Source organism: Chanos chanos, chromosome 5 (assembly GCF_902362185.1).
Source record: "Chanos chanos chromosome 5, fChaCha1.1, whole genome shotgun sequence".
NCBI classification, from domain to species: Eukaryota; Metazoa; Chordata; class Actinopteri; order Gonorynchiformes; family Chanidae; genus Chanos; species Chanos chanos.
Genome location: NC_044499.1, coordinates 48,231,740 through 48,248,718, shown reverse-complemented (window position 1 = coordinate 48,248,718; position 16,979 = coordinate 48,231,740). Strand labels below are relative to the sequence as shown.

Here is a 16,979-nt window from a genome sequence, read left to right as displayed (position 1 = left end):
CATTGGACTGGACATATAATTTAAACAAGTAGACTAGACTGCGAGATCCGAATGTCCGACGTGTTGTCAAAACTGAATAGCAACATAAAACGGTCAAAAACTCTCCACTGACAGTTCACTCAAGGTGGTGTGAGCACTGGTAGCCCCATTAGCCTCTGTCATTGTATATGGAATTCTTGCTGATTCTTCCCTTTGAGACCTTCAGGGTCAGGGACTGAATCAAAGACCAAGGCCTCAGTGTAACACAGAGCCTTGGGCAGAGTTCTGGGGACAGCTTGCCTTTCATTTTTATGGTGATGAAATCAATACAGCAATATGACATACGGATGTGATCGTTATGGAATCCAGAAATCAAAGGATCCTGTGAATCAATGGGTCTGCATATTCCAACTCTTATCTTTCCTGTGTTTTTTAGCCTTTGACATCTTTGTCAGGTGTCTGTTCGTTTCTCACCGGTAACGCATTCATATCATCGTCATAGCCGAAGGTCGGATCAATACGTTTGTGTCACAACAAACAAGCGTCGACTTGTGAGCGCATTCTCGTGAAGCCAAAAGCATTGTTCTCTAATACCTAATAGCAATTTTCCTCCCATGTCTCCGAACGGGTCCAGAGTCTCCGAAAAAAGCCAAGAGAGAACGTGACGTGTGAGAGAGCGGCGATCCGTTCTCGCCATCACACAAGTCCCCTGTGATCTTCTCGTACTGTGTGATTATCTAAACAGAACCCAGCGCGGCCTGTCACTTCCCATCAGACACAGGGACGTGCCTCTTTTGTTCGGATCCTAGCTGGGCCGGTGTTGGGGGGGGGTGGTGGTAGGGGTACAGTATAGGGAGACAAGGTTTTTGGTTAATGGGGCTGTGGGGGAAATCGAGTCCAAAACAAGCCGTTTCTCCACCCTTTCAATACCCCTTCCATGTTTGTTTGAAGTCTACTGGGCTCATCGTGTGAGCAGTGTACCATTATAATTACCGGACCTGAATGCGTGTCAGGCCTCAGCAAACAAAGACTGCTGATCCATGGGACAATTCTAAATTACATCGCTAACAAGTACAGTACACGGATATTTACTTTCACTAATACATTACATTCGCGTTCTTCAAGTCTTTGAAGGTGAGAGGACAGATAATTAGGTTTGTAACTGTAATAACTTTGTTTAGATAACACCGTTTAAAACATAGTATTTGGCTCAAAGTGCTTTTATGGGATAAAAACATAAATAGGTCATTAATATAATGGATAAACAAACACTGTAAACAATGATGGAAGGACCATAAAACCATAAAATCACAAAAGCAAAGAGAAGACAAAAGAGAAATCATGAGGATTAAATATAATATCTGCATGGAAAGCAAAAAAACGTAAAGTTTGTTTTTGCACTGTTTTTTTTTTTTTAACTCTCTTTTGAGGTACCTGACCAAATTGTAGAAGAAGAAATTTCCAGAACCAAAGTAAGCAGCTTCACTCATGTTTTTTTGTTTATAACCCGTAACAAAGTGGAAAATATATGAAGTTGCAGAGACCCCAGCTAAAGATAGCACCCACAGTAAAAGGAAAACAGATTGATATCTAGATAGCGTTGGAAACTTTACGTTGGCCTAGGTGCCAACAGGCATCTGTGACACTTGGTCAACCTGTCTGTGGCCATGCAGGACTGTTCTAGCATGCTGTTGATGCTGTGTTTCCGTCTGGGGGGGGGGGGGGGGGGGGGGGGGAGTTGGAAGTTGTACTAGGAGCAGTGCCTTCAGCCTCAGCAGCGGACTGGAGGGGCGAGAGAGAGGCCCGGCCATGAAAAATTCATCAGGCCACCTCAGCATGGCGGGGGGGGGGAAGGGGAGGAGGAGAGGGCGGGAGAGCCTTCATCCTGCGCTCCAGCACTGCTGTAATTAAAGGGACACGGCCTGTGGAAATTGGCTCGGACCCCGCCGCACTGCGCCCGTCACCCCCGCCTGCTCCAGCCTCGTCTCCGGGCCTATTCCAAAATCAATTATCTCCAGAATACAGCTGTAAGGCCCTCACGCCAGCCCCTGTCTCTCTCTCTCTCCTCCTCCTGAAGTGAAGAAGACATTTGAAATTCATCACTGCACAAACGAAGACCCTTCACGACTTAAACAGCGCCAGCCTTTTCCATAAAGTGTTTTTTTTTTTTTTTTTTTTTTAACCTGATGACAATTTTACCCCCTTTCAACCTCCTGGGGTGAAAAGCAAGCAGAGCAGTTTGATTGGGTTATTTAGAAGCCGACAAGCAAAGCAAAGAGGAAGGTGGAGACTGCGAAATGCCAGTTGTGAAGTTCAGGTCGAGGGATGTCACTGCACATTTGTGTTTTTCTACCAGCGAGAGTCTACGACCGGCGCTGAATTTCAAGGTTGTTCAGTTTTTGAGACATGCAAAAGTTACAACACAAGTTTGAGAGTGTCCTTGTCATAAAACATAGTCCCAGTTTTGCTGTTTCGCTATATTCTCATATACAAAGAGACAGTTATGAGTGTTTCTCAAAAGGAGGTGTTCACGTACCATGCAGCCACACTGGTACAACTACACGCATGGCGGTGTGTTTGTGCACGAATGGGAAAACACAAAAACACTAAACAGGTGCCTGTCACGGTAACTCGGCGGTGTAAAATATTAATCTGCATGATGATGTTATATCTGTTCCCACAAAGCCGAAAGGAGGACAAGAGAGACAGAAAGAGATGGCGAGAGAGAGGAGAGGAGGATCACATCTCTCTTTCTTTCTCTCTTTCTCTGCCTCTCCTTCCACGCAAGACGCTTTTAATGAGTCTGTTAATTAAAGCCTTCTAGGTCACCGTGTTCTGCTTCAGTAATGTAAATAATTTAGAAATGACGAGCTGGGTGCATTCTTGAAGTAAAAAAGAGCTGCCACATGTCTCTATCATCATATCTCCTCATCACAACGGCCCGTCAGCACCGAACACAGAGGGACCGACAGCCGACAGATTCCCTGAGAAATGTTCACCAGGGCGGCGGCATCAGCAGCGTGCGGGAACCGAGTAAAGAGTGTGCCACGTCAGGGACTGACTCATCGTGTCTGACTATTCCAGGACAAAGACACGATAACAGACGACTCACCGGGGAGCCGTCGACTCTCGGTATTCACAGCCCAGTGCACTCTTCCCGTGTTCGAGCACTGGTCAGAGGAAAGAGAGAGAGACAGAGAGAGAGAGAGAGAGAGAGAGAGAGAGAGCGAGAGAGAGGTGGAGAGAGTGGGAATTGGTGAATCACAGTGCTGCTGTAAACTGTAAGTGTGTTAGAGTTGGTGGAGGGTGGGTCGGTGGGGGCAAGGGGTGTTGTAGGTTTTGGTTTCAAGAGAGGTGGCAGAAGGTCCCTGTTGGTGAGTTTGTATAGATATTTGGAGGAGGAGGAGGAGGTGGAAACTGGACCATGGATGCGGGGATGAAATGGTGATGTGAAAGGGACAGGTTTTGGGTTTGCTCGGCAGCTAGCTCACATACTGCCAAATAGTGTGAATGTGTGATGTGTGTGTAAGAGAAACTGATGCAGTGACATTGTGTGTGTGTGTGGTTCATATGTGTCCCAGAGGTGAGGTGATGCAGGGGTGATGACAGTGTTAAGTTTCAGACACGGACAGCGACTACCTCTGAGCACACTAAGACTGACTAAATGGATAAATTATTCAGCGATATAACACACACATACATATATCTCTGTCTCTATATATGTGCATACATAGACAGAAACAGAGAGAGAGAAAGACAGAAGGATATATATATATGTAGAGAGAGAGAGAGAGAGAGAGAGAGAGAGAGAGTGAGAGAGAGATTACCATTTCTTTCTTTTTCATTACTGTCTCTGTTGGTGATAACATTGTAATCTGTAATAATACAATATACGCCACTCATAATAGTAACTCATTCATCAATAAAAATTAAGAACTGCAAATTTAAACACACACGTACACACAAACACAGACACATACACAGACACACACACACACACACACACACACACACACACACACACACACACACACACACATTTACACAAAGTCAGCATTCAGGGGCCTGTCTTTTCTTTCTGTGTGAGCTGTAATCCTCTGCAGTTCTTATCCAACGAGCGTAAACATATCGGCACTCAGCACCTCGCAGCTGAGGCAAATACGCCCTGAATCAATTAGTCCTGAATGAATTCCCTTTAGTAATGTTAATGGTGAGTTCACTGAGCATGGCGTTATCTGGGCCACAAGCAAGCTAAGCTGGGCCTGTCACCAGCAGGTGTCCGCACACTGGGAAACCGAACTGGGAGTACTAGGAGGACTGGGAGAACTGACATGTGGTCAGTCAACAACCATTAAATCAAATTAGTGCTTGGTCAGCTGATTCTCTGCTCCGCACACAGCAACAAACTTCATCTTTGCAGTCACTGTTTTATGATACCTGCGTGTGTTTTGTGACACCCCCCCCCCCCCGCCCCCCTCACACACACACACACACACACACACACACACACGCTCTGCTCTCAATCTTCCTCCCTTCCCTGGATAACAATTCAAACTGCTCTTGAGAAAATCCTCTCCCCAGATGGAGCCGGGAAAACTTCCCAAGATGCCTGACTATTGTTACGTCACAGTGGACGAGTTCTCTGGTTTCTGAGCTGAAGGTCCAAAAGGCTTATCTTTCCACCTACTTGAGACAGAGGCCAGTCCAAACACAAGAGCCCAACCTTTGAGTACTGGAGACAGCAAAGCCTTCACCACTTGTCATTCAGTTAAACAGGAGCTGAACATATAATGCATGCCTGAAATTCTTACATCTACCAAACGTGATTATAAGCCATACAGAATTAAATGTCTCAGTTATCCATGTTATGTTCTCGTAACTGTTTTAATGCCTCAATCGCTTCGGATTCCACATTTAAAAAAGGGACGAAGGATTAACATCTGTTAATGATGAGTGTGACAAATTCCATACCCTTATCCATGAGACCAACTCTGTATCCCTTGCAACAGAGTGAGCACTTGAAAGTAGATTAACTGTCATGTAACGTGTTCCTCTGGTAATACGTCTGTGAAAACGGTTGAAGCAAACCGTGGAGAGGTAGCATGTCTCGCAATAGCTGCATTCTCTAAACAATACACGCTTTGATCGCTGTATGAATCGGTAGCTCTGTAGGCATATGAAAGTGACAGTTTTTCATCCTCAAGGATAATACCTATTCTGAATCTTTCGATGCTCACCAGGATCAATATACTCACGTTTTATTGTCTTTAACAATAAGGTAGCTCACTCAGCATGCAACCTTACTCTGAAGTCTGCAAACATCTTCAAGCTTTCGTTTTTTGGGGAGCAAAATCCACATCTACTCAAATAAAGCATACTGTCCACATTGTCCATTGTCATTTACGTTTTTGTTTCAAGAAGCAAGGTAGAATAGTCTACCATGAACAGAAATATTTCTTTCCTTGAAATATGTTATTGCTGTGGGCGGTCTCCATGGGGACGTGGTTGATCATATTGGATTACAGTTGACACTGATTGCCTCTCTGAAACATACATAAATGTTGTGCAATATTAATCCGGTTGCATTAACAGCAAGTGATCTGTCTGATATCTTCAGCGGCAGTGGCCTTAATGGAGTTTCTGTGTAAGGCGGAGACATTGATCAGACAAGGGGCAGAGAGATCTGGATTCAGGTGAATTTGTTGCTAAGGAAGAGAGAGAAGGAGTGATTCTGGGAATGATTTTGTGTGGAAACCTGGAGAGGCAGGAATAGATTTGATAACATGGAGAACAAACCCAAGTCAAACGCCATTTCGCAATTATGCTAAGTGAGTTTAGTTCCAATTGGGTGTCTTCATAAAATATCGCAGTAATACAAGAACCTTCCCTTTTGATCAAGCTCTTCTCCAGAAAATTCTCTTGGGACAGATCTTGCCAGATGGTTGTGGTGACTTAAAGAGTTGTTTATATAAAGACATTTTTGGGGACCTTTGATACCACAGCAAATGTAAATCCTACTTTTGGAGTGGAGTTGGAGAGAAGGACACGGTGAAGATTAATTGCTGGTCATACAGAAAGTCATCTGCTGTGCTGTGTGTGTGTGTTTGTGTTGTGTGTGTGTGTGTGTGTGTGTGTGTGTGTGTGTAACATTAGAGTGTACACAGATCATTGCAAAGGTGGATCAAGGTCAGTAACAAAATAGGTTAGCGCTGTTAAGAAAGAAAGAAAGAAAGAAAGAAAGGCTTGAACTGACAGCCAAGTATCTAATTACTGCAGGGCTAATGAGAATAATTTCGTCACTCCTTAGAATGTTGCTAGTCTTCTCCCTTTTTGACCACAGTATGAGCTGTTACCCCATAAACAGTTTACACAGAAAGTGAAACAGCAGGATTATTACCGTCCTCATAAGCACCTCTGTACCAGTACCTAAAGAGCTGAAGAGTGCTGAAGAACAATCAACAATAATGACGCTAACAATTAGCTACATGTGTCAAACGTCATCTTTCAGTTCTTTCCCTTTATTTGCGAGTCACTAATGATGAGCCTGTATTGCCTTTCGTTCGTTTGAACCTGAGTCTTTATCTCATGCCCACAGCACACTGGGGGTCAGTCCACCCAGCTTACCCACCGCCTGCATCCTATTGACTCCTCTAAAACCCCTTACAATAGCATTTGCATGCTAGTTTCTTCTGTAATAACATAGATATGCCAGGCCAAATTAAAGTAGGCCAAACAAATGCGCCAAGCCCCGGCTAATTGTGCAGTGAGAATGTTTGTATATGTGTAAGTGCGTGTGTGAATGTGTGTGTATGTATGTGTACAGAGAGAGAGAGAGAGAGAAAGAGAGAGAGAGAGAGACAAACGAGAGGTCCAATTTGATACATCCTAGAGCTTTTCCTTCAGGCATTTTGCTAAGTACTTTCAAGTCTTTGTGAGGAAATAATTGATTTGTGCATGTTCCTGAGGCTGTGTGGAAAGCGTATTATGATATTTTGTTGAATAATGGTTAGTTTGCAGCATAGTGGGGGGGGGGGGGGGGGTGGTGGTTGGTTAATGGATTAAATGGCTATTAGAGAGAATAAGTCTCAGAAGAAAACAACCAGCTGTGATTGACAGTTTACAAATTGTGTCTGTCTGACTGCTTACTCTCTTGAGGTGCAAACAAGGCCTAGTGTGCATAGAACGGTAGAGAATCAGGCTGAAGTCAGTATGATAGGGGCTCTCTTCTACTTAGTATTTTATTTGCATGTGCAAAATGGATTTGTATGTACGTGTGTGTGCACTCACATCACCGAGAGGGTTTTTTTTTTTCTTCTATCTTTTCCTTTTCTTTTTTTTTTAAATTTAGTACAGATTCCTTATGTACAGCAGACCAGAGTAAGAGAGAGAGAGAGAGAGAGAGAGAGAGAGAGCAGCATAGCCCATAATAATGACATGTAGTCTAATGGGGGGTAGGGGGGTGTCTGTGGAGGATATTGGCCAGTTGAGAGGTTAATCAGCAGTGTCTGGTTATTCAGGGAAGACAAGCTAATTCCTCCAAAAGGGAAAATGGCACCTGGCCGGCCTATCTGAGTTCAGATAAGGCTGTGTTAATACACACTGCAGAATGGAGGCTCAGGGGTTAAGGAACTGTTATCGGTGAGCTGTGGTACAGGGGGCGACCGGGCAACAGAACGCTAAGTTCACGTTCTCCTCCTCGTATGGTGCACCCTCAGCAAACCCCTCAAGTAGAACTATCAGTACACCCTGACCCCCACCCAAACCCCTACCCCCCTACCCCCCCCCCCTTCTCCGCATTCACTGCCCCAACACCCAGCACCAACCTCCATTCACAACCACCACCCCCCTTCCACCGACTTCCCCCAAAACCAAGCTATTAGGGGGCATGGCTAATTGGAAGATCACGGAAAGGCATTAAAAGATAAGATATTCTGGCAGTCTGCCTGAGGCGTGGATCAGCCAGGCAGTGGGAACTATCTGGCCTTGTCACACACTTATAGAGTGCTTTTTCCAATGTGAATACAGCCAGACAAATTACCCTGGTAATATCTCAGTCTCTCTGGTTAACATTAGCACAGAAATTAGCTCCCGATTCTAAGTGTGCCTATCTACACACACACACACACACACACACACACACAAAAAAAGGGCTGACAGACTGCATAAGCTAAGTGGGACTCAATCTTTCATTTTTCTCTCACACACACATACACACACACCCTCATGTGCTTGCCTACACATGGCCACACACAAACATAGAGCAGGGCAAGGGGGTGGGTGCCGGAAACTCATCACCCTTTGTATTTTGATGAAGTGTAAAATCCTATTTTATGGTCGTGTGTAAATTACTCACCCCTTGCCGGGTAAGTCTGTTCCTACAAGGTTCTACATGCATCACGTCCTTTCAATGATACGCTGCGGTGTGACGGGCCAATGTGACTGCTGCCATCTCCGACCACGTACGACACAGCACAAAACATTTCTTTATATGTTCGTGATTAGGCCTCTCAGCCCTTTCAAACTGACCATCCAGTTTGCGAGCCTTTGAGAAAAGAAGAAGAAGAAGAAGAAGAAGAAGAGGAAGAAAAGATGAGAACGCCTTATTCGATATTAGAGTCCGAAAAGGTTAATTACTTAGCACCGAGCGCACGTAACAATTAGGAAGCTCGGGTATTTTTTTTTTTTTTATTATTATTATTATTATTACTATTATGAGGTACAAAGCTTATTGGTGGGATTATGAAAGCTATAATAGAGTCTTGAATGCTGCTGAAGGTCTGTTGGAAAACGGTGATTTCTCCTGCTGACACTCTCCCTCTGCCACATTGTATGCTTCTGACTCAAGTGTCAGAATCGAAACAGCAAACGCTGATAGAAAGAAACTTCCATGCTGCCCCTGAGCGAACATTTTGAGAGCAAAAGAAGTAGAACCCATTCAGGCGTATTAGAAAAGGCTTATTAAAAAAATAATAATAATCATAAAGAAAAAAAAAAGATTGAAAAGAAAAAAATTGAAAAATAAGTTTGTAAAGTGCTGTTTGAACGATTTGGATCACGGAGAAATCTAAGTCAGAGGAAAACAGCTTTCACCCGATATGAAACCGGTTTAAACACACATCGAGAGAACTCGATGCGCGGTTGTGGTTCTGCGTGTGTGCTATGTTAGCGAGTATCAGACAATGCGTGATCCAGACCATTACTCTTCAAAACCATTTATAAATCTTTCAGCATTCTGGACCCGTCCTTAATTGGGCAAGTAACTCTGGTATCTCTCAACAGTGCAGAGCAAGGGAGGGGAGGGGGAGGGGGGGGGGGCACCGATGGGTGCCGAGGGAGGGAGCATTTTTACACAATGTGAGGTCAATGAAGTTGTACTTTTTGCCTCAGAGAGCTGCTAATTTGATGGAGGAAGTGCTGACAAGACCTTTCTGGGCCATGTTTTCCTTTCACGGCTCTTCTCTCTCTCTCTCTCCCTCTCTCCCTCTTTCTCTCTCTCTCTCTCTTTCTCATTCTCTTTTCAGATTTCGCATTACAGATCTGGAGTGCTGGGAATCGAATAGGGGACAGAGCCGGGGGAAGAACAGGGTGTCATTAATGAACCACTTCACATGTGTGTTTATGAAAAACGATTGAGAGAGAGGGAAAGTGAGGGAGATAGGCAGGGAAAGAGAGAGAGAGAGAGAGAGAGAGAGAGAGAGAGAATGGGAAAGGGAAATGGAAAAATAGAGATAGGTAGAAAGAGCGAGAGAGAGAGACAGAGAGAGAGAGAGAGGCTAAAGCTTTGGAGAAAATGAGGAGAGAGAGAGAGAGAGAGAGAGACGTCATTTTTGCAGGCCCTGAGAAAACAAGCTTGACAAAGCGTCCTTCTGGAGAGCATCATTTAAGGGCATTCTCCAGCAGGGCCCAAGCCGCACATCGCAATGAGCCACTTAACACAAGAGCCCCTCTCTCACCTGCCAGGCAAACACAGCGGCCCTCTGAGCTCTCTGTTTACCCCCCAGATCCCTCAGCCTCAGCTCAAGACCCATCTGCCTCCATTCAGCCCTGCAGAGGTGGCACTAAAATATTTGTCTGAGGCGAACAAAAGGCCGCCAAAATACAAGGCAACGCAGAGAGCACAAAAAGAAGAACCCAGGAGCAACGAATAATGTCGAAATAGCAAAAGCTTGTGTTACAATGTGAGATGCTTTGGTACATCTCTGTCCTGTAGGGGACCGAGAACGATTACCCAAAAGACTTTTTTGGGGGGGGGGGGTTGAAAAGACAAAATGTGGCAACGTGGGATGGACAAAAGAGTGTAAGAAGGACTTAACGGAAAGAGATGCTCTGTAAATTGTGTAATTGAGAAATTTAATCTTAAAAAAAAAACAAAAAACTGAGTGATTTTGAGTTTTGTTGTTTCATTTAATTAAAGTAATCAGTTGCCTCAAATTTTATTCGGTTATTACAGCCACTACAGGAGAGTTTAGATATTTTGATAAAACCGAAGGAAAGAAAACAACCCCCCAGAGAGATAGAACAACCACAGATAAAAGTGGGTCGAGAAGACAAGCGGTCAGAATGAGATATTTCTGTGTGGTCAGGGAGAGGCTCTAGAACATTCCAGGAGAGTCTTAACATACTTCTCAAGCTAAAGGAAACAGAAGAGGGAGTCTGATACACTGACCCCACACACTGAAAACAAAAACAGAAATGAGAATCCATCTCTTAAAGAAATTAACACCCCCCCCCCCCCCTTCAACCAAGCCACCCACCTACCCATCCGCTGACCTGTCTGTCTTCCCCAAACTCTTTTGCCCTCTTAGGACAATAACTTCCTGCTTTTAAATTAACCACCGCCCGGGCCCAAGAGCCCCCTGTCTCTATTGAGTGCCCCTCTAAGTCCCCCCCCCCCAAAAAGTTACCCCAGTTATTTCCGTTGTGCTTTTGTGTTCTGTCTGCATATGCTGAAAAGGCTAAGCTAAGGTATTGTTGGAAAGAGGGCAGAGGGAGAGAGAGACATTGTATGACATGATCTCCTTTTGAGCTGGTTCTGATTGTTAGAGCCAGCATGAGTCGGAGTCCAGAGGATGGAAACCTGGGACATGACCCATAACCAGGGAAGGGAAAAGTCCCAAAATTAATGAGCGCTTTTAGTAAAAGGCATACACATCGTCAGAAATAAAAGCGCTCTCCCTCTCTTTCTCTCTCTCTTTCTCTCTCTCTCTCTCTCTCTTTCTCTCTCTCTCTTTATTCACAGTCAGACTTCACTCTTTCTTCTCTCTCTGTCTCTCTTTCTATCTGTCTTCCAGTCAGTCAGTCATTTGCCCTATACCTCACTGTCTGTCTGTCTGTCTGTCTGTCTCTCTCTCTCTCTCTCTCTCTGTCTCTCTCACTCTCTCTCTCATCCCTGCTTGTCCCTGTTTAAGAAATCTGAAATCAAGTGCCTTTGTTTAAATCATAACACAATCAGTGACAATTCGATTGTCGGGGGTGTCACGCTTACAATAATAAAGTGGGCCTGATTGACTGACGGGGAATTTTACAGTTCATTATCCAATCAGGCGCCAGCGCCGTGACGGGCGCTTGTCACCGGGGGAACTCTCCTGGCGGGGGCAGATGTCACTCTAATGCTGTTAAGATGACAAGCGCTGGAGGACAGCGTGGAAAGAGTGACATTTTCTCTTCCCTCCCTCTGATGAATTGAAAGATGAAAGAAAGGCGAGCCAACGGAACAAGGGAACATGGAAGTGGAGAGTGTGCAAGGACATAATCTGACAGCCTCCATTCTGACGTCTGAATTAAAACCTTAGATTGGAAGATTTGGGGGAGGGAGGTTGGAAGGGGGGGGGCGTGGGGGGGGCGGAGAGACGGTATCCGACAGGACTTTCATCGTGTGTTTTTACTCTTCCTCCATGCGCTCAACGGATCTATAACAGAACCGTGTCAATATTCAAGCGCTGTAATGAGATTTAAAGCCAGTATTTTCGAAGCTAACAGTTCTGTGATGTTAAGAGAAGAGGATGTGAAAACAAGAGTGGAGTAAGTGAGGGAATAATAAAGTGAACCACAGAGAGAGGGGGGGGGGGGTATGTAAAGGGGGAGATAGAGATTGAGAGGCAGCGGAGAGACAGAATTGGGGTTTGAGAGTGGGAGGATGGGGTGTAACACTTCTGACCTGTCAGATGGAAAGCATGTGGGATAACTGCTCTTACCTATATTCAGAATAGGTTATAAAAAGACACAGTAAAAGAGAGGGGAGGGAGGGAGAGAGAGAAAGAGAGAGAGAAAGAGAGAGAGGGGGAGGGAGAAAGACAGAGAGAGAAAAAGAGAGAGAGAGAGACAGAGAAAAAGAGAAAGAGAGAGAGAGAGAGAGAGAGAGAGAGAGTGGCAGAGAAAAAGAGGGAGGGAGAGAGAGAGAGAGAGAGATCTATCTACTCAGAGTGAGGGCCCCATTAACTTGACCACTTGCCCTTTGCACACAAAGGTTTGAGCGCAGCCCTCTACCCCTCTACCCCTCCCATCCAATTATGTGTGATTAGGCTGAGTGTGCTGTGTCAAGATGGAGGGTAAGAGAAAAGACATGGCTCTCTTGGTCTTTCTGTCTTCTTCCTCACACACACACACACACACACACTCTTGCGCACACACACAAAAATCAAACACACACACACACACACACTCACAAACGTGTTTATCACCTGAATCCATTCACCCCACAAATAGAAATTCTATACACACAGTTCAATACACAAGCTTTAGCGGGTACCACACAAGTAGGGCTGTGCGTGAAAAAAAAAACCAAAAAACAAAACAAAACACGCACACACTCGGAGACACTCGGGGCAGAAGAACGACCGAGCCCCGTTGGTGGTTCGCTCTCTTAGCGAGCACTTGAGTTGATTCATCAGTGACTCAAGACGGCACAAATGAATGTTGTTTTCAGAAACAGAGAAAGAGGGGAGTGTGTTCAATTAGCGGAGCCTCGTTAGAGGGGCCGTGATTAGTCAAGCCTTAGCCGCGGAAAGAGGCCCCATGGGGCAGGAACCAGCGCCACTTCAGAGCCATCTCTACAGGGACCCCTGGCGTGTCCAACAAACCCCACATGATAACTGCCAACTCTGTTGTGGAACTGTTTCTGGTAATTATCAAGGCAAGAGACCGAAACGATACTCGGGCAGGGGCTGTGGGAGGAGGGCAGAATATAAAAAGACAACTGTTACACATTTTTTAGAGAGGGAATTCGATGACGTTAGGTGAAAATAAAGACGAACGCAGACGAGCGTGGTTAGCGGAAATAGTTCTAACGCTGAATGCTGGGCAGAATGTAATGTGAAGGTTTTAGAAGAAGAGTGAGGTGTGTAAAGTGTGTGTCTGTGTGTGTGTGTGTGTGTGTGTGTGTGTGTGTGTGTGTGTGTCTGTAGGGGTGTGTGGGATTTTGAGTCTGTTTCTAACTATACTGGGAGGACAGGGTTGGTAGTGGTGGTGGGTGGGGGTGATGGGAGTTGGGGTGTGAGGGGCAATATTAAAATTCATGACTCCCTTTCCAAGGCATTTGTATGGGAAAAAGATTAAGAGAGGCCTGCTGGAGAAAAGCAGCATTATCAACCTCCCTCCTGCTCCGTACTGGCCCCCCCCGTCTCTCTCTCTCTCTCTCTCTCTCTCTCTCTCTCCCTTTCTCTCTCTCTCTCTCCCCCTCTCTCTCTCATTCTGGAATAAGAGGATAACCTGGCTGTGCTTGCTTGAATCTTTCAAGTGAAGTGAAGAGTGAGAGCCATCACAGCTGCACCCCCCCCCCTACCCCCACTAACCCAAAGTCACATTTATTCCCACTCAGTTTTCTAACTCACTTTAAATGAGAAGATAGCCACGTAGCAGGTTTTTTTCCCCTGCTTTGGAGATGCTCGCACTCTGCTGATAGTTGCAGATACAGCTGTACTGGACTGTTCTGCTCGGACAATGTAAGTCAAGGAATCTTCAGCAGGGACATATCGTTAAGGCTAATTCATTCTGTGTTATCCACCTTTGACGGCTGAATCTTTGTTCTTAATCTTAGTATTTCAAAGATGGGCGTTTTATCTTGTCATTTTATTCATTTTAAAGTTCTGTACCTGAGAAAAAAAAAAAGAAAACAAAAAATGCAAAATGAAACACAAAAGCACAGACCTAAGGAAGAAAAAGCAAATTGTTACGGCGATATTCATCACTGGGTATAGTAAATGAATAATAAAACACAGAAAAAAAACCCAATTTTTTTTCATAGTTTTATAATAAAAAATCTTATTATTTCAGTGATGTTCCTTCCTGGTGAAGGTTCAGATACACTGAGTGGTTACCTGTTTGTGTGCATATACATGTGTGTGTTCATATACGTGTGTGTGTGTGTGTGTGTGTATGTGTGTGTATCACAGCAACACAGTCAATAAGTTACTGTTGGACTAATATTCTGAGTCATATACACCAGTGTAAGAGTGTTGATGGGAATGGATGTGTAAGGTGGTAGTGTTTAGGAGCTGGGGAAGAGTGCTGTTAGCCTGCTGTGTTTAACACAGGGAAGCGGGGACTATACCACTCCATTATGTGTGCATGTGTTCTCTGGGTAAACAGAATCAGCTCAGATCTAAACAAGCTGTGTATTGGAGGCTGGACTGTCCGTTGGAAGATAAGAGCGACGATTCAATCAGCGTCTAATCTTTACCCTGCCAATCTCTTTATGCATCTCCACACTTCAACTTCATTCTCACCAGACAACTTATTCCTGTTCGCATGGAATTCATTTTCATTCACATAGGAAGAAAGAAAGAAAGAAAGAAAGAAAGAAAGAAAGAAAGAAAGAAAGAAAGAAAGAAAGAAAAAGAGGAAAGGAGTGCATGGATACATGACCTAACGAACTGATGAACTGGATTAAATTTAATGAATGGATGGATGAATTAATGAAAGGATTAACGAAAGAAAGAAAGAAAGAAAGAAAGAAAGAAAGAAAGAAAGAAAGAAAGAAAGAAAGAAAGAAAGAAGTGAGCTCATGTTTGAATGAATGAATGAATGAATGAATGAATGAATGAATTGAGTGAATGTGTTTGAAAGAAAGAAAGAAAGAAAGAAAGAAAGAAAGAAAGAAGTGAGCTCATGTTTGAATGAATGAATGAATGAATGAATGAATGAATGTGTTTAAAAGAGAGAAAGAAAGAAAGAAAGAAAGAAAGAAAGAAAGAAAGAAAGAAAGAAAGAAAGAAAGAAAGAAAGAAAGGGCAGACTAGCCCTGCGACATACCAAGGTGTGGGAAACATGAATGTGACCATAAACTGGCCCCTGTATGACCCCTCCACAGCCAATCAAATTGGAGGAGCAAAACAGGTAATCTTACCTGGGCACTTAATCCCAGACTCTAATTGGAGTGAAACTCTACCTGCCTGCCTGATCCTGCATCCTAATTGGAGGGTAACTCCACCTGACTTACTGATCCTGCATCCTAATTGGAGGGTAACCCTAGCTGGACGGTTAATCTCAAGTTTTAAGGTTACCTAAATTCCATACATTGTACTATGTGTCACAAACATATCCACGCCTACAGTGACTGAAGGTTTTCAATGTCACCTTATTAGTGAGTTGTCAGTTTCTTCCTTTAAGGGATAGTGAATTAAGCCTGGTCTTTCCTCTCACACTCTTACATGTCTCTACCTGTGCAGTGTTTTTTTCATTCACTGCACTGCCAAATCTGATCACACTATTCACTTGAACTGACATAAGAAGCTGACATAAGGGTTTACCTTCAGACAAACAAACCGTGCCTGTTTTTCTAAGGGAAATACACTTTCTTTCCAGACAGGAAACACATTAAAGATATAACATTACAACGTTAAAAACGCTGATGGATTAAAAATAGCATTCACTTTTAATGTGTTTATGTCAAGAGAGGAGAATTTTCTTAAAAATTCAACTCGAAGAGATTTAGTCCGGGAGCTTTAAGTACGGTAAACTTAAACATTCGGTTACATTTATTTTATTTAATTTTTTAAAAGAAGAAGTCTTTCAGCTATATAACCACAGCCGATGGCTGAATCCTAGAGCTTCTTCAAAGTGGCGGTGGTGACATTTAGTGGTGTCATTTCTCATTTTTTTCCTTTTCTGTAATTCAGAAAAAGATTCTAAGAGTATTTTGCTATTAATGTGATCACAGCTGACATTGTATCGAGGTGAAGTTTGTTTTTAAAAAGTCAGTCCAGCAGGAACAAAGAGAGCAGAAGGCCACTCTTCCGTTGACTTCCACATTGCACTCAGATAAACTAATCATATAAAAGAGAGAGAAAAAGCAGAAGAAAAAAAAAAGAAATTATGAGAGAGAGAGGGAGAGAGAGAGAGAGGAAAAGAGATAAGAAAGGAATCATCAAAGCGACAAGAAAAACAGGGAAAATATATGAAAACGGGACAACAAAGGCAGTACCTAAGTACCTGAGCTGAAATGTAAAGTCAGGGATAACCACATTTTTTCAGAACTCATTCAAATTAAAAGGACAAGAGGATGATGATGATACATTTATTGAATCTTGAATTTTAACCTGAAATGTAATGATGTATAGAATTGCCAGATATAGTAAAAAAAAAAAATTCCTTTGCTTCTAATAATTGTTAATCCTGATTTTTTTTTTTTTAAATGCATTTCAATTTTCTTTTTGTCTGTGAATAAGATAATCTGAACGTTTTGGTTTTTATCTGGAACGTTCCCTCATGTCGGAGGAGCAGAGATGTGACAGAGGGATATTTAAGGTGTCGAAAAAAAAAAAAAACCCCTTTCCTCTTATCTTTGGTGCACCGTGATGGACAGATACAGAGTGACAGCTTTAAATCAAAACAAACACACAGCATGACCATGGAGCTCCAATGCCCCTCAGCTAGATTAATTCACACAGTCGTTTTCCATTAGAGCTGAGCAGGCCTTTTACACACAGGCCAAAAAAAAAAAAAAAATTACCGTCATTCCATTCGTCAAGTGCTGTCAATACAGTTCACGAGGTACCGTCATA

At 43.6% G+C, this 16,979-nt stretch overlaps 1 protein-coding gene across 1 annotated transcript; it reads left to right on the top strand.

Moving 5' to 3' along the window:
* The first annotated feature begins 2,885 nt into the window (after positions 1–2,885).
* On the top strand, positions 2,886–16,331 carry LOC115812645 (zinc finger CCCH domain-containing protein 13-like). The gene is made up of 7 exons (XM_030775130.1): positions 2,886–3,152; positions 9,712–9,751; positions 12,229–12,345; positions 13,304–13,310; positions 14,750–14,824; positions 14,899–14,923; positions 16,257–16,331. Exons 1-7 carry the CDS (start codon positions 2,886–2,888, stop codon positions 16,329–16,331), a joined length of 606 nt encoding a protein of 201 aa, XP_030630990.1.
* The last annotated feature ends 648 nt before the right edge of the window (positions 16,332–16,979 follow it).

Excerpts from the sequence above, each read along its gene's own strand:
- LOC115812645 (XM_030775130.1), top strand. The coding sequence starts at position 2,886 with ATGTCTCTATCATCATATCTCCTCATCACAACGGCCCGTCAGCACCGA. Across the intron at positions 3,153-9,711 it reads CTTCCCGTGTTCGAGCACTG|GTAGAAAGAGCGAGAGAGAG; the intron begins GTCAGAGGAAAG and ends AAATAGAGATAG. Across the intron at positions 9,752-12,228 it reads AGACAGAGAGAGAGAGAGAG|AGAGAGAAAGAGAGAGAGAA; the intron begins GCTAAAGCTTTG and ends GGAGGGAGGGAG.